Source organism: Halyomorpha halys, unplaced genomic scaffold (assembly GCF_000696795.3).
Source record: "Halyomorpha halys isolate HHAL.00 unplaced genomic scaffold, Hhal_1.1 Scaffold471.1, whole genome shotgun sequence".
NCBI lineage: Eukaryota > Metazoa > Arthropoda > Insecta > Hemiptera > Pentatomidae > Halyomorpha > Halyomorpha halys.
This window is the reverse complement of record NW_027107708.1, coordinates 450,990-468,182: the sequence shown is the minus strand read 5'-3', so window position 1 is coordinate 468,182 and position 17,193 is coordinate 450,990. Positions and strand designations below refer to the sequence as shown.

Below are 17,193 nucleotides of genomic sequence, written 5' to 3'. Positions count from 1 at the left end.
AAAAAGTAATAAATATTAAATATAACTATGATGTTTAGTCAAAAAACATGACATTTGTCAAGATACAAGTCAATATATGAATCAGTGGCAGAAAACATGAAGACTGCTTATATAATGAATAAGGAACGTTTATAATAAAGCTATTTAATTTAAGGAAGATAATAAAGATACTAATTTAGATTGAATTAACTACTTTTCAAGAAATGTAAATAACCAAAAATATGTTGAGTACCAAATAATTCAAAAATTTTAACAATACAACAGAGAAACTGTTCAAAATTATCATCTATCAAATAAACATTTTAATTGGCCTTACCATTTGGTTGGGATGCATTGATTAGTTCAAGCTTGTTGAACATAGTGTGCCTGACTGTTATAAGAGAAACGATGCCGTTCACACAGCCAACGAGACAAGACTCGCCCTCTTCTAAATTTTGTCGAGTCGTTGGCCAACAGACTGCTGTTATCCAATCAGTGTCAGAGTCGATAAAACATTCACCGCTCACCTTTCCATCTTCTGAACATAATTATGAATATTATATATACACTATTTTAAAAAAAATTATCAAACTAAATATTCATAAATCTGAATACAATAAAAGATTACCATTAAGGTGCCAAATATTAAGAGAAGCCTGCATAGCTGCGGACAGGTAGCGCCCGCTTGCACTCCAACTAAGATGAGAAATCAGTTCACCATGAAGTTCACTTCCATAGACAGCTAAAGATTTCCGATAAACAAATGTTTGCTCCAGAGCACCAGTTTCAGGGCACCATACACGCACTGTACTGTCGTAACCGCTAATATACAAGAAAATCGTAATAACTCACATAGCATAAGACAGAAACAAAAGAATATTAGATTTTCTATCATTTTTTCTGTAAGTTTAATTTTAAAAGTCATATAAATTATATAAATGCTCTTTGAAAAACCTTTTTAACTCAAATGATTATTATTATTAACATTTTAATTAGTATTTACATTTTCCTTTTTAACTGATAAAAAATTATCAAAAATATATATTATGTTTTCAAAGTTCTGAAAAATAAATATCATTCCTAAGATTTAAATATAATTTAGCATGCACATTTTTAATTTTACAAACTTATTCTTATCTTCACCTTCTTGCATAATTAAAAGTAATCCATGAAATTTTACTAAACTATGTTTATGGAACATTTTGGTGACATACCTTTATCAACATTTTACTAGAAACAAGAAACTAATAACTAGAAAATTAAGAGACTCGTTTATTTGGACTTAAAATGTGTACTTCCATTGAAAATTAAAATTTAAAATTTTTAAGGATCACAATAATTCTTCATACTATATATTTTTTATGAATAGGTAAGTGAAAATAAAAAATGAAGTGGGAAAAAATCAATCATTACAGAAATACATATGAAGAAATCATAGTAACAGCACAATCTATTAAATTTTAAACCTATGAAGCACAAAAATCCTGATAAATAGGGAAAAAAAATTGTTTAAATAAATATTAAAGATTTAAAATTATAAGTACCAAGATGCAAGGTGCCTATGAGATGAATGCCAGGCCAAGGAGTTGATTCTATTATCGTGCCCTTGGAGGGAGCAAACTACGCTCCTCGTCAGTACACCACTAAGATCTGCCATATTCAACGTCTCCAGGATATGATTAGGAAGGACACTGCTTTTTATAGCCAAACATACAACCTAAAATGGTAAAAATCATTTAATATTTGAGATAAAAAGATGTTTTATTATCATTTCAGCACATATGAGCAACCTGTAAGTTCTAACTATAATGCTACTTTAATTGTTTACTCAATACATTTTCTGGAAGAAAATGAAATTCCTAAATGATTACCTTCCTTACTATAAGGTACAAGACTTGTATATATCTTTAAACCAGTTTTATTTAAATATTTTGGTATGGACATTGTTGCAGGCAGCAACATATGGTAAGATATTATTTTGCTTATTATTATTATGGCACTACGGTCCTGCAAGAACCCGGGCCTCTTCCACAACGGCCAACCAATCTGTACTGTCTCTTGCTTTCTCCCTCCATCTTTTTAGCTTCAGAGATTTTCTCTTCAAGATATAATGTTGTAACTATTGAGAGCATTAGAGAATATATATATATATATATATATAATCTTAACTTAGTAACATAGTATTTGGGATTGTGTATATAAGAAAATTGTTAGAAATTAAACTAATGCCATTAGAATATCAATAATTGCAAGTAGATATCTACTTTTAGAAAATTATTTAAAGAAACTGATGTTAATTGATAAATATATTTTTAATAAAAAAACTCCTCCATTCTCTAATCATTAAGGTTTTTTTTTATAAGGTAATGTAGCTGATCTAGATTCCATGGACCTCTTAACTAGATGTATTAGCCACAATATAAAATTGGGAAAAACGATAACCATCATCAGTAAACAAAGAAGTATTTTTTTCTATGAATAGGATAAGGCAATTATATTACCAAATATTTCTGAATTAATTTGGAGACAAATTGAAGATTTATTGGAAAAATAATTTATTGATCTAGATTAGATAACTTTATTTTTTAAATATAAGGCATATTACCTAGAGAATAGATTTTTTATTTTAATTTACTAAAATAAATTCATAACAATCATCATTACATTATCACTAAAAGTTTACTAAATCTTTAGACCAAAATAATCTCTATACCATTTAAAATTTTTAAATATCAACACATTATTATTAAACATCTTGAAAGAACACATAAAGTCAGAAAAAATTATAAAAGTATCCTACCTACTAAATAATGATAGAAACTAAATATCACTAGAATGATACATTTATTTAATTTATTCAAAACTTTAAATAGCAGAAAAATTGTGCTGTTGGTTTTTAGGATTTACAAGGTTAAGCTTAAACCATGATGTATTAAAAACTATCAGAAGAAAATAATAATAAGTTGATCTATGTTTGTCATTGTAAACAGCATATCAAATAACTATAAAATCATCTTTAGCATAAGAAACAAAAGAAAAGATTTAAGTTGATAAATAAATTATAACAAATGACTAAATCTTAAAACACAAAATTAATTAAAGGGGTATTAATTATAAATTAAAATATTATAACATACCTGAGCGCACATGAAGATAACAAGTTTACTTGCACTTTCATCAGTAGAAATGACTGAGGCTATTGCACTACTGAGGTTCGACAAAGCCTTTGAATTTGTACCTGCCATTAAGCTCATAAGTCGGACAACTTTTCGAACATCACTCAGGCCAATGGCATTGAGACCATAAGTTAAATTGCTTTTTGTACCACTGAAAAAAAAAAAAAAGAAAACTGTTAAGAAATTTTATATCTTTTTAAATGTCATCCAATTGGGTTTATTCAACAATATATTTAAAATATTGCTGATGAAGCACTGAGCAATTATATATTTGTTACAAAATGAGTTTTGACTCATCAAACTAGCAGGTAGAAGCACAGTACTGTTTGTATATTTAAAAACCAGAATTCTTCATGTGCCCCTTAGTTTGATTGCAGTCAAAGCTCATCGTGGAACAAGTCTTTTGATTCAATGTAAAATTCAAATTATTTTTTATATATAAACAGATAAGCAATTAATCATGTAAATAAGCAATAATAAATATTTTCAACGACAGTTAACAATAATAAAGAATAAAAAGGTTTTAAAAAATCTTAATATTTATATTACATTATAGATATTAATAATTAAATTATAATCATAACACTCAAAAATCAACAACGCAAATATGAAATTGATTTTTTTTCTTAAACTACGTACCTCGACGTGAGATGCCCTAGAGCATTCATAACGACAGATCTTGAAAGTGAAATCTGTGATGCTTCGCATACTCTTTGCAAAGCAGTAATGCGATCTTTACTGGAAGTCAAATTAGCTGCTTGCTCACCAAGAGGTGTATCACTTTGGTTTAACGGTCCAATAGGGCCTATTCAAAATAGAATAATTAAAAATTACTCAGTTAAATACAACAGATTACCATAATTTTTTTTTCCAAAATAAACAAATGAACTTCACGTTACAGGTGAAACAAACTAAGTAAAAAATATATAATTTTGAAGAAATACTAATACAAAAGTGTCATAAAATTTTTTTGATAACAAATAAAGCTATAACTTATCAAATTTCATCTGGAATGATCTTACCTCATTTTATAGGAAAGAGAATCTGATAAAAAGTGATAATTTTGACTTTGGATATGACTTATGACACAACAAAACATAAATTAGACAAAAGAATATCATAAGATTAAAATATAATAAATTAGAGTAACTATAAGTAAAATAAATATTTTATTCTAATAAAAAAACAAAAAAGGTCAAAAGAAAAAAAATATTTTCAATTAAAATAGTAAGAAAGTTTATAAATTTAAGTAAGTTTTTGTGGCATGTGAATAAGTTTTTTTTTTTAAATAGTTATTGTCATTGTACAGCGATGAACTAAGGATCGGAAAGATCCTGCTTATCAATTGACAAAATAATGAAATTGAAAAAAAATTAAAGATTTGTCAAACAGTTCCACAACTGTCAATCACATAGGGAACCAAACAAGTTTTGTTACAAAATTAGAAAATTTTACTTACTCGTGACTGGAGTAGAATTTTGGCAAACCACTGGAATAAACGAAGCTCCAAGGGGATCAGGTATACACAATGGGACTAGATCAGGCACAACAGCGTGATTTTTTTCCATAAATTTGTTGTATAATTCCTCAAGTTTCAGGATATCGACAGAGCCATTGAAATTTGGTGATGTAACTAATAATTACACAGATAAAAAATTAATAACATTTAGTATTTTCGGAAAAGTGCTCAAGTTAAATAAAAATATATTCTAAATATTAAACTATGCATTTTCCGGTTTTATTGTAATTTTCCATCATACAAATTTATCAGTGAAACAGAATAATTAATTTGTCTTTTTAAATATAGTACACAAAATTAGATTAGAAGATAAATTTAATTAATTAATTATATAAAATCCATTTTTAAAAAATAAATTCCTTAGCAGGGAATTAACAAAAAAAGATAAAAATAATCTCTACTCTGAAATATTCTTTACGTACTAATGTATTAATGTTTGATTATAAACAGGTAAGCAGATTAGAATGAGATGTACTTAGAAATATAAGGGTAAAGATAGCACAATATGGTTTAAAAATCATATTTTTAAGCATAATGGAACCTAACATAAGTTAAATGAGATCCTGGAAACATTTTTTCAAGATTGATTATCATCTGTCTTTAAGATAATTAAGCAAATACAATATATTTGAAAAAAATAAACAGAATGAATTTATAAAAAATACCTTTTGTATTTATTTTATCAGCCATAAGGTTAGGAGGCTGAGCCTGTGGAACACTAGGAAGTCTTTCATCCCTCACGCCATTGTACATGTCTTGACAGTCGCTACATAGTACATAATCACTACCTGAAACATAAAGCACACAACCTAATGATCTACGCAGTATTGTTAAACATATATACTTCAGTTATTTCTAAGTATGCAATGAAAGAAAAAAAAAAACAGAACATTCTAGTATTAATTAATGGACAGAATATTGAAAAAAAACCAAGAAGCAATTGAAGAGAAAATATTTAATTATTTTTTTAAGTTTGTTAGGATGAGTGATTCAACAGCACTTAACATTTTCATTCTATCTTTGTAAATGCCCAATATATCAGAGATGGCAATGATAAGTTACAAGGGTCATCCTGAGGACACCTGTGACTTTGGAGTCAAATCTGGAAAAAAATCAGTCCAAAGAAATGCCACTGATGGTGGATAGGTTTTCTTTTTTCTCTTTTGATTTAGGATTCTACATATCCTGAAACAATCTCTAATTTTGGGAAGGGAGAGATTAATTTTTTTTCTTAGTCGATTACAAAGGCTTATTATTAAAAATGATAAACCAAAAAGAGAAATAAATTGAAAAATATCTCGCTAAATAAGTAAAGTACCGAAAATGTTTGTTTTTAAACAACCAATTAGTTATTAAAATAAAAATATATTATACCATAAACATTTCCACAAATACTTGGAGACCAGACAGTTCCACAACCAGGGTGTACAGAAAGCATATGGCTAGCCAATTGATTGTAACGTCTTCTGCAAAGCCCACATTGCCCACCAACGGAAGTAGACAGCTAAATAACAAACATGGTACATAACTTCATAAAATACCAGAAGAAATGGATTGAATACAACTAATTTAATTTTTAATTTTAAACAATTATTAGTAATGATTTAAAAATATAAAAAACATACAGGAACATTAGAAGAACTTGAGCTTCCTGTAGATAGAGAATTTACAGCAATATCAGCTAATGTCTGGGTACTCTGCGAGCACAGAGGACCTGCTTCGCCTCTAACGTGCTCTCTCTCTCTATACCTGTCCAAAACGCTAGCTGTAACAAAAAAAAATTTGAAATGTGTCATTTACGATTCATTTTCTATCTTTAATACTAATTATTTATTCATTATATCCACCAATCTGTGTATCAACACATCATATATAAGCAGACAAAATGCAACAAATCTCATATCCACAGACTAAAGAAAGAAAAAAAATAGATAGTACAAGACTAAAATATATCCCAACACATACTGAATCTCTAGGAGCTATCCATCTCAAGTTGATTAGCTTTTTGACAATTTCTATTCTAATGATAATCTGAATTGACAAAACATTGACTGATTACTTTGGCAGTATTTTAGAAATTCAAAACTGTGTGGTTAGGATCTTCCATTGTGATTAATTTTTTTTTACCTAAAAAAAAAGAATAAAAGGTAGATACTTTTAAAATTTGTTGTTCCTTATCCTTATTGGGCGCTAAATATTCCCAAACTCAATTTTTAATAATACTGAATATTTTCAAAACTGAATACCCTAAAACATTTGGAAGCATTTTACTAGGATAAACTAATTTTGAACAGAAATAGGAATATTTAAATTCAATGAAAACAATATATGTTTCTTAAAGCCATAAGCTGTATAATATCTTGATTGAACAGGGAATACCAATGTAGGTAGTAAATCTAGTATGGCTGTGGATGACCAAAACAATTAATAAGTTTCAGATCGATAATTATTATTCCAATAAATTTAAGGTTAGTTCGGGTTTAAAACAATGTGATTCTCTTTCACCTATGTTATTTAAATTAGCACTCGACTATGTTATTAGAAAGATGATGTATTGTTACAGCATCTTCTTGATGAGGCAAAAATGATGAGTTAAGCAGAGAATTTAGAAGGCTACAAAACACTGAATTAAGGAAACTGTATCCGGTAAATATAATTCAGGTTATAGCCTTGAGGTGAATAAGATGGGCATGTACAGTTGTAGGGCTTAGTAACGAATTGATACCTAAAATGTTAGTAAACATTGGGTAAATGTATTTGGATTTGGACAGGTTCCACTGGACACGTGTGTAGACAGTGATAGGTGGTATCTGCACCAAAACTTCAGGTTCACTAAGCCTTTGATTATTACTATCTATTTTATAAGGTAACATAATTAAAAATAAAATTTTAACTTACCAGATCTTTCTGCTAAGTAATTCCTTATATCAGAACAAGGCCTCCGCCTTGTAGGTTGCATTCCTCTCCTAGTAGTGGTACTTTCGATATCTAAACTGAACAGTGTTGAGCCCCTAAGTGGTTCTGGTGGTGGTGGTGTTGGTGCTTCCTGGCCAGGGGACTCGACGGACATTATATCGGAATCGATACATGGATGCTCCAACATCCAAGTAGCCAATTGATTGATAGATGCTGCTGCTATTGCACCAGTATTTCCTTAATTAAAACAAAGCAAAACATTTATTAACTTTAATTCAAATCAATTTTTAAAAATCTGGTTCGCACATCATACACCAGGGATCTCAAAAAAGATATTTTCAAAGACTTGAATTAAAGATTTTTCACAATACTTCCCTTTACTATATATTCCATTCATAGGTAGGTGTAAGCAATAAATTAACAAGACAACTACCCTTAACATCAGATAGAATAGTTTTCCAGATATCAGGAAACGTTAACCCCTTTTGTTTTGCCAATTATTAGGATATTTATCCATATACTTATAATTACATAAATAAACATTTATGTAAGTTAATTCATTTATATTAATTAAAATGTTTACAAAGCTTACCTGTAGCATGAATAGCTTTTTGTATGTGCCTGAATGAAAATCCCATTTCTAACAAGGGCGCAGCAATCGGAAACTGAGAAGGAGAAGGGGATCTCACAGCAGTGGTAGAAGAAGATGACACAAGTTTATCGCAAAGGGTATTCAGAGAAAGGCGTCCCATCAGCATTGGAATACTTTGAAAGGATTTCCCACAAGCAGTACTTGTACTAGCACTTGGAACAGGCTTATTGTGCTGAGAAGTTGGGCACTAAAAAAAAATATAAAATATTATTAAATGGATTTATATACTTTCAGGGCAAAAAATATATCTATAATTTTTTTTTCTGTGAGTACAAGAGACCAAGATCTCTGTGCTGCAATATGATCTTTCTACGATCATTCTTAATTTACAGAAGCCTATATAGCCTGGAGGAGTCGCCCATTCCTCTGACTTTGAATTTTCTATTCTAACTACTGTTCCTAATTAACAAAAAAAGGCTCATTTCGGAATCCATTCACATAAACCTCTAAACTAATCCCATCAACCATTATAATGGATTAACAGAGCATTTTACTTACTTACAAACCTATTTTAAACTTATGTCGCAATCAATTTCCCCTCTGTTTCAAACCACTCTTCTTTTGATTGGCTGCATAATGTGGCCTTGTCTCAGGATCTCAGACTGCATGATCTGCCATGGAGAGCTTTCAACTTTTGAATAACCACTCAAATATTAACCATGTCTGACTATAATTAACTTCAAACACCAATTTGAATAGCTGTCTATCAACTTCACAAGCCAAAATCCTAAACTTTCGTAATATAGAAAAGAATAATTCTCCAATTAATGCATTACTTTTTACAACCCATGGTATAAGAGAAAAAAAACTTGAAAACACAGCAATCAAAAATATTTGCTCATATCAAATCACCAACCCATTCTAAGACACACAGATTAAATTTTCAAAAAGGCTTTTGTGAAAAAAAAACAACATATTTGTTTGCTATTTCTCAGTAGCTAATTTATTTCTATTTTCAATTATCTACATTATTATATCACATTCCTTTTTATACTGAAAACATATTAATGAAAAATATTTCTTCATATTGAATCACCAACCCGTTTTAAGCCAAACACAATACATATTCAAAAGGCTTTTGTGAAATAATGTTATTGAAAAAATTATATATATTTACTGTTTACTGTTAAATAGTCTACATCAGTGGTTCCTAAACTTTTTTGTCCAACTGCCCCCTTTCCAGGAAAAATATTACTTAATTACTTAAATATTACCCCTGAAAATTACTATTTTTTTAAAAATTTTAATAGGAAGTATATATGTATCAATGTTTCTACCTTTTTCGTAAAATATAGCAAAGAAAGGTGTAAATTAGAAACATTGAACTTGGAAATTATGAAACTATTTATAGAACTCAGAATAGAATGTAATACAGAAAAAAGTACAACATTCGAAATAATCTTAATGATAAGGTTGAACCTGGTGTTCTGCTACCAATTTAATAATTCTCGGCTCTATTTTTGTCAGTTGTAATATTGTTGACTGTGACAACGTATATATTCATCGCCCCCAAATGCACCTGTGGCCATCACCGCCCCCCTGAATCGCTGCAGAGCCCACTTTGGGAATCACTGTTCAACACCAATGGTTTCTAACTGGGGTTCTGTGAGCTTTCAAGGGTTCCAAGAAATAATCAAATTTCTGGGAACCTCAAAGGGTTCTGCCATTTTCCTACTTCTACCAAAAGGGTTATACATTGATACATCACATTCCTTTTCAAAATGAATTTTTAGAGAACTTTTTGAAAAAGTATTTCTAGGCTATAGATGACAAAAAACATGTATAGTAAAACAGTTGATTTCAGTTATATACAAGCTTTCTCAATTTGTTTACCATAAGTATTATTAATTTACAGACTATTTTAGACACTAATTTAATTTTAAAGTATTAATTTAAAATCTTCGAAAATTTCAATTAATAATTTAATATTAATTTTATTTCTATAATTCTTTTTTTATGATTTTGAGGCCTACTGACCTGTATTGAGTCTTGAGGAGGAAGAGAGGATCCAGAAACAGAATATCGATGAGCATTTCCAAGGGCTTTAACTCTAGCCTCCAACTGAGGAACCCTGTGATGATGTTCAGCACTGGATTTCACATACGAGCTGTGGATAATACTTAGAACTCGTTCCAGGTCCCTCAAGTTATTCAACCAGGGGACTTCAAAAACTTCAATACTTTTTTCAACAAAACACCTATGAATATATAAAACGAAATTACTGTTTATTTTTAAATTAATTTCATAACGGCAATGCTATAAAAAAATTTCATTTAAAGAATTTATTTCAACTTAAATGAAGATTTTAAGTGGAAATTTCAAAAGGAGTTTGAAAAACCAATCTTGAAAGCATAGGAACGAGCAGTAAAAGATAAATTGGATAATATCAGGATATAATCACCGAGTTTTACAAAAAAATGTAACTAAAAGTGGGTGGGGGCCAAATCTACAAACCAAGGTATTCCTGCGCTACTTGTGTTCACTCCCTACACTTAGCGTTCGGCATTCTGGACCCAACCCATCGTTCATGCCATGCTCATCTAGCTTCATAAACATCGCTGAATATAGTTTTGAACATGAGATTTCATTTCAACCATTGAGACCAAAACAGAAACTTGCTGAAGGACAAGAAAAGCATTCTCAACAGATGGAAGAGTCACTTCTGTACTTTGCTGGAGGATGGAGGCAAAGCTGAGGGAAATGAAGTAGAGATATCAATAGAGGAACTTAAGCCTCCAGATGCAGATAAGGTTTAACCAACCTTAGAAAAGTTTAATAACAACAGAGCACATGGATCAGAAGCTATTTCAGTAAGGTAGTGTAGACACTAATGAGATCCCAACACAATCATTTTATCGAAGTAAGGCAAAGGAAATAATTTCCCAGCGAGTGGTTAATAACATTTATACAAACAGCGACCTTCAAATAACATATATACAAAAAAAAGATGTCCTAGATTATTTTAACTACATTGGAGTAACACTGCTTTTGACTGTCTACAAGATCTTACCGTTTGCTTGGAGAGAATATGCTGCTATAAAACAGGATTCAAGCAAGGAAATTCTACAACCAATCTGATTTTTTTCAGAATCTTACTAACGAGGCTAGAGAATTCATGATCAGCACCCACCACTAACTCATAGATTTCAAGGCAGTCTATGACAGCATTTCCTCTGCTCATCTGCCATTGTAAACTTTGCTGAATATAATTTTGTCCAAGAGATTTCATTTCAACCATACTTCTGAGAAATAACCATAAATGTTCCAAAAATAATAATCCTAGTTTTTAAATAAAAATAATAATGCAAATAAAACTTTATTCAATAATATATTTATGACTGGCTTTAGATGAAATATAAAATTTTACCTCAATATAAACCTCAGAGATTCTCTCAGATATTTATCCCTCACAACACTGAAATTTTTCTTTTCTTCATCCTTCAATTCCTTTAAAATAAATAAACCAATAAAAATGAGTAAATTAAGTATAATTTCAATTATATTAATTTAAATAAATAGTAGTATAGCTATTGTAATTAAAATAAATTTTAAATACCAACAAATGTTTTAAAGGTACTATATGATTAATCAAGAAAATTATTAAAAACTAGTTTGTTTCCCAAAACATTCTTATATGGAAGATATTAAGCAAAAATTAGTACAGTACATTATGTCAGTAATCAGCAGCTCCTAAAAAAAATTTCAAACAAATCATAATGCATAAATGATAGTTTCATTATGAAACTATTAGCATTGAACCACAATCATCCAAGGAATCTATTTTTTAAAACTAAAATAATAAATAAAAAATATAATGATAAAAGATGAGAAAATGTCAAATAGATTAATATAAATTTAAAAAATGGTAACAACCACACAACTTAAAAATTATTACTAATATTATTAATACTAACATCATCTTTAGTGGTGGGGTTCAGCACTGAAGGGTCGAGTAAAACATCTGAATACTTATTACAAGCAAAAAGTGCAGCTAAAGATTTCATAGCAGCAAGTTGAACCATAATGATTCTTAAAGAAGCCCCTTCGCAATCGAGTAATTTACCATTTACAGCCCATCTACAAATATTTAAACAAAAATTAGAAATTTAATTACAATAAAAAAATCAGAAACAAATGTTTTATCAATATAATTAAAACAATACTTTGCAGCTACTGCTACATCAAGTGCTCTCCTCTCGGCTTCAAGTTCTTCAGGGGTCGGAGCTATGAAATCTGTGCTGCCTCGACGTGTTACTTCGCCTATAATTGTTGTAACCATTTCATTAGATAATGTTTCAACTGACCGGGTAAAATAAGTGTTTTTCTCAGCCGGCCTTTCAGTTTCTGGATTCACATCAGAGATCACTTCTAATTCTGACTGAGTCAAATTCATTTCCGGAAGTTCGATCTTTAAAGAAATAAAACAATGTCATAAATATAAAATTAATTAAGTTAGATAAAGCGAAAAATAGGTCATAAAAAATTAGAAGTAAGCATACATGATTTCAAACCTGATCACTAACAAAGCCTCATTAAAGTCAAGGGTTTTTTAGGATAATATAAGTTGCTTGATATTTAAAACATTACTTAATTCATAATATAAAGTAATTTAATATCTATAGATGAACAAGATTACTTTTTTCATAGAATAAATTAAAATAAAAATTACATTAAACCTGTAATGAAAACATATAAAATATTTTTATCAGGAAGCCATTATAAACTATTAAAAAAAAAAAAAAGGAGACTCAAGTAATAACGGAATAAATGTAGAAAAATAATAACAATCAAACCTCAGAAGTGAAGCCACTTAACCGAGCCATGTATAGCCAAATTTCTGGTGGGATGTAAGGTAGTTTTGCAGCATCGAATGTTACAGCATTGAAAGGCTCTAAGGATGTCAGTGGACAGTCACTAAACATAAAAAAAAAAAATTAAGTTTTCATCACTAACCAGATAATTTCGATATAATTAAACATTTAACATATTATAATTAAATATGGAATTTTGTTTTAAGTGTAAGGTTGTAAGGTGAGTGTGAGGTCCCTTCAAACTTAGCCATAAAAACCAACAAAAAGTCAGAACAGCTTCAAGCTACTGATACCCTCATCAATTTATAATTTTCATCAATCAGGTCTATCAAAGTTAGGCTATAATGATGATGATATTGATCATTAAAAAAATACTATTTGTTGTACATATTATGTTCATAAAATAAATATATGAAAAGACAAACCTTATAGCGTAGTCAGCATCATGCCACATTATCTTCACGTTAGTCATCCCTTGTTTTAAAGTTCCCAGAATAGTAGCTTTTCTTCCTGATTGCTTGTGTAGGCAGAGTCCACCAACCCTCAAGCCATGATCTAATCCACCGATAACAACTAAAGCTGGCCATACCTGGAAAAAATAGTCAATTTATCAGCAAAAAAACAAATCAAAATGAAGTAGAAAAAAAGGGTAAATATTTTTATGCCATGACCCCAATGCAATACTAACATAACTTTAAAATCTAATTTTTGAGAAAATGAATTTTAAATATTTTATTTTTATATTAAAAATCATTTTTATTTACTATTCAATCAAATTAGTAAAAGTGCTATTGTGGAACGAGTCTAGGAAGAGCTGATATCCTTTGTGACACAGCTTCTGAGGGAGAAGCTCCATCAGGAATTTTTGTCTCTGAAAATAGAAGGAAACATAGAAAATCCAAATCATTAAAAACAACTTTTGTTTTTTTAGATACGTTAGTATAGCTTTAAGGGTGTGACAGATACATAAACATATTATTGTCATTAGAAGTATTCTTACCTCTTTACATAGCTGGTCATAATCAATTTCTTTATCAACTACCATATCCTCATGGAATTCAGAATTTGATTCTGTTTCATTTTTCAATTTTAAATCTGAAGCAACTAAAAAAAAAAAGTTATTCATAGTGAGTAATCCAATAACTGCCAAATGTAAACAGATAGAGCTGTGAAAGTCATGGGAACATTTATTTTTAAAAACTGTGGAAGATTATTGATTTATAACTTAAGAATCTGGCAGATAAATATATACTTCTGGGAATATATAATGCACAAATATTGAAATATAGGCAGTCCTCATTTTAAGTCATTATGGAGTTACACAGTAAACCAATTTATTTTATATTATTAAAATAATGAAAAAGATAGTCAGGAGTGTGGTCAAAAGGAAACAAAAATAGTTAACAACTATTTATTTGCCAACATTTTTCCTCACTTTGTAGAGCTTCATCAGTGCTAAAGATATACAAAAAATCTTAAAATATTTTGACATAGTAGGATAATAAATTAAAAAAAAATAAGGTAGGGTTAAAATTATGTAAATATAAATGAAAAGAAAATTATATACAAATAAACAAAAAGAAATAAAAATAGTTATAATATAAAATAGACAATGATAAGTATAAACAAATATTATGTAAACTATTAGGTTAAAAATCAACAGGAGGCGTAATACCAAATAAAAATAGAAAAGTATATATGATAAAAAAAAATTTAACACATTAAAAGACGGAAAATAAAGAAGTAAGTCGAGATCAAATAAAGGTCGAGAAAGAATAAAATAATAAATAAAAATTAATTAAAGAACAAATTTTTATTTATTTATTTTTTGTATACTTCAAAATATTTTTATTTATTTTTTGTTACTTTTTAACCCTGATGAAGCTTTACAAAGTGGGGAAAAACGACAACAACTAGATAGTTGTTAACTATTTTTTGTTTCTTCTTGACCGCACCCCCGTCCGTCTTCTTCATAATTTAAAATAATACAGTCAATCATTAATGTATATAATATTTTATATTATATTTATTATATTCATATTTATTTAGACCAAATTGAAAAGTGCTTTAAATTTTTAATTGAAAATAATGAAAAAAGCCAAATAAATGAAAACATTGCCTACTTTTAAAGGATATAATTAAACATTAATTTTTATTAGGAAATTTAAAATTATTATCTAAAAACATTTGGGTATTAAACTACAGTTTTTAACCATAAACCAAAAAATATACATCAAATACCAGGCTCATGAAGATTTTGCTCCTTTTCATCTTCAGGAAGTAGATCAATTTTCAATTCCGGTAAAATCTCCTTGGCTTGATTCAACCTCTCAATTAAGCATTCGTTAATCTACAATATAAAAACATCTTAATTAGTGCAAAGAAAACATAAGTAAACAATGTGACAGCGATTGAAGATTAAATATTAAAATTCTTCATTTAAGCAAGGTTTGACAATCGATACTAATAATTCCGATCTTGTTAATTTGAAATATGCTATGTGATCTAATGAAAAATTAGGTAACATAATTAAGTATTTTATTCAACACAATGTGTGGCTGAGAGGTACAAGACAGATGTTCTGAACTTTCGAAGAGAGTCACTATGGTCATACCAGAACACCTGAATATTACAATAAAACTTTAGTTTTGGCAACAGTTTTTTCACATGTCCCACTATTAAAGCAAAGAAGCAATATACAATAAATAATATAACCCGAGTTAGTTTTGTGAATAAAAATATATTAAATCAAAAAGGTAAAAGAACAAACCTGAGAGCACCAGAAATCTGTATTGTGGAGTGTTCGGATGAGATGAATGTAAGCCTCTGCTAATAAAACAGGCACTGGGGCGCACTGTGGATCTCCGGCAAGGAGTTCTCTTGGAGCTCCACTCATTTGCATATCAAATATTTCAACCTACGGAATCACATTAACACGTTACAAATAGAATAAAAAAAAAATACTCAAATAAAAATTAACAAAGTAACAATAGCAATATTCAAAATACCTTTTCTCCAGGATTAGTACTGTAAAACATAACACAAGGATAAAGGGCTGTAGCTGGATCAATATCCTGAAAAGCAATTATTGGTTCGTCTCCGTTCTTTCCAAAACTAATTGTTCTAGAATCAAGATCGAGGACTGCAGTAATTACATCTCCTTGAGTAAATGATGGTAAGCAAAGAGGTAATTCTCCTCCGTGGTAGAGGTTACCGCTGAAAAATTTAAAATATTCAAAATTTTATTTGTCACAAAATAAGGGAAAATTGACAAAAAAATTTTAATTTTATTTGAATAGTCAAGAAAATAATACCTATAAGCACGATACAGCCACATATCGGAAGTTGTTCTATGACTGAAATCTTTTAATGGACATTTAGCAAGCCCTATACATGTCCCTTCATTACCTTTGTGCTCCTTTAAAATCAGGTATTTCCACTGATAGCAACCTGAAACATTAGAGACAAAATTATATAACTTAATTAATATGTTTGAAATATTGTATTTAATTGCAATATTGAAAGATAAATTGCTAATAATAAGATAAATGGCTATCAATAAAAGTACAAAATAGTAAAGATTAACTATTAATTGGTAATCAATGTTTCACCCCACTTTGCAGGGCTTCATCAGGCCTAAACGGGGGACAAGATACAAACATTGCAAATATGATATAATAATTAAAATATAAATATAACTTCTCTGCGTGGAGTCCCAGGAGCAAGTGGACAGCAGGGAGAAGTTGGGTACCTCTGTCGCAAATGTGGCAGAGAGTCAGAAAACCTATGTGCTGGGAAAATACCCCAACTCCTTCCTTATTTATTCATTTAATTATTGTTTTTAACTAACTTTATGTTTTTTAAATCTATATATTAGTTTTTTTAAATCTATTTATTTTTAAACTGATCTACTGCTGTGACTATTGTGTCTTTGATTTTATTTTATATTGCTATCTAATGATAAATTGTTGTTTATTGGATCAAACGTGATTGCAGATCACTGGAGAGGGGAAGTCTGAGAGAGTGAAATAGGGAGAGTAAAATTGTCAAATAAATGGAATAGGATCGTCTAATCATGGCTTGATTGGTACGCTGTGCATCATAGCAACCCAATGTATTTGGGTTATATATATATTATAT

At 29.3% G+C, this 17,193-nt stretch overlaps 2 protein-coding genes across 3 annotated transcripts in view; both read right to left on the bottom strand.

Moving 5' to 3' along the window:
* Positions 1-17,193, bottom strand: part of LOC106683171 (probable E3 ubiquitin-protein ligase HERC1) — a 75,099-nt gene that overhangs the window by 28,713 nt on the left and 29,193 nt on the right. For both annotated transcript variants that reach the window (XM_067046064.1, XM_014424462.2), the window contains exons 33-51: positions 16,368-16,503; positions 16,062-16,269; positions 15,824-15,970; positions 15,295-15,403; positions 14,054-14,157; positions 13,479-13,642; positions 13,036-13,156; positions 12,406-12,650; positions 12,157-12,319; positions 11,610-11,689; positions 10,220-10,439; positions 8,183-8,429; positions 7,573-7,827; positions 6,300-6,439; positions 6,049-6,178; positions 5,340-5,462; positions 4,615-4,788; positions 3,795-3,960; positions 3,117-3,306 (exon numbers count right to left, since the gene is read on the bottom strand). In XM_067046064.1, the coding sequence (XP_066902165.1) occupies positions 3,117-3,306; positions 3,795-3,960; positions 4,615-4,788; positions 5,340-5,462; positions 6,049-6,178; positions 6,300-6,439; positions 7,573-7,827; positions 8,183-8,429; positions 10,220-10,439; positions 11,610-11,689; positions 12,157-12,319; positions 12,406-12,650; positions 13,036-13,156; positions 13,479-13,642; positions 14,054-14,157; positions 15,295-15,403; positions 15,824-15,970; positions 16,062-16,269; positions 16,368-16,503 (3,122 nt within the window). The remainder of the gene's footprint in view (positions 1-3,116; positions 3,307-3,794; positions 3,961-4,614; positions 4,789-5,339; positions 5,463-6,048; positions 6,179-6,299; positions 6,440-7,572; positions 7,828-8,182; positions 8,430-10,219; positions 10,440-11,609; positions 11,690-12,156; positions 12,320-12,405; positions 12,651-13,035; positions 13,157-13,478; positions 13,643-14,053; positions 14,158-15,294; positions 15,404-15,823; positions 15,971-16,061; positions 16,270-16,367; positions 16,504-17,193) is intronic.
* On the bottom strand, positions 303-1,713 carry LOC136795453 (probable cytosolic iron-sulfur protein assembly protein Ciao1). The gene is made up of 3 exons (XM_067046066.1): positions 1,524-1,713; positions 608-801; positions 303-517 (listed from the first exon to the last, which is right to left on the bottom strand). The coding sequence occupies exons 1-3, from the start codon at positions 1,634-1,636 to the stop codon at positions 303-305; spliced, it is 522 nt and encodes a 173-aa protein (XP_066902167.1). The 5' UTR covers positions 1,637-1,713.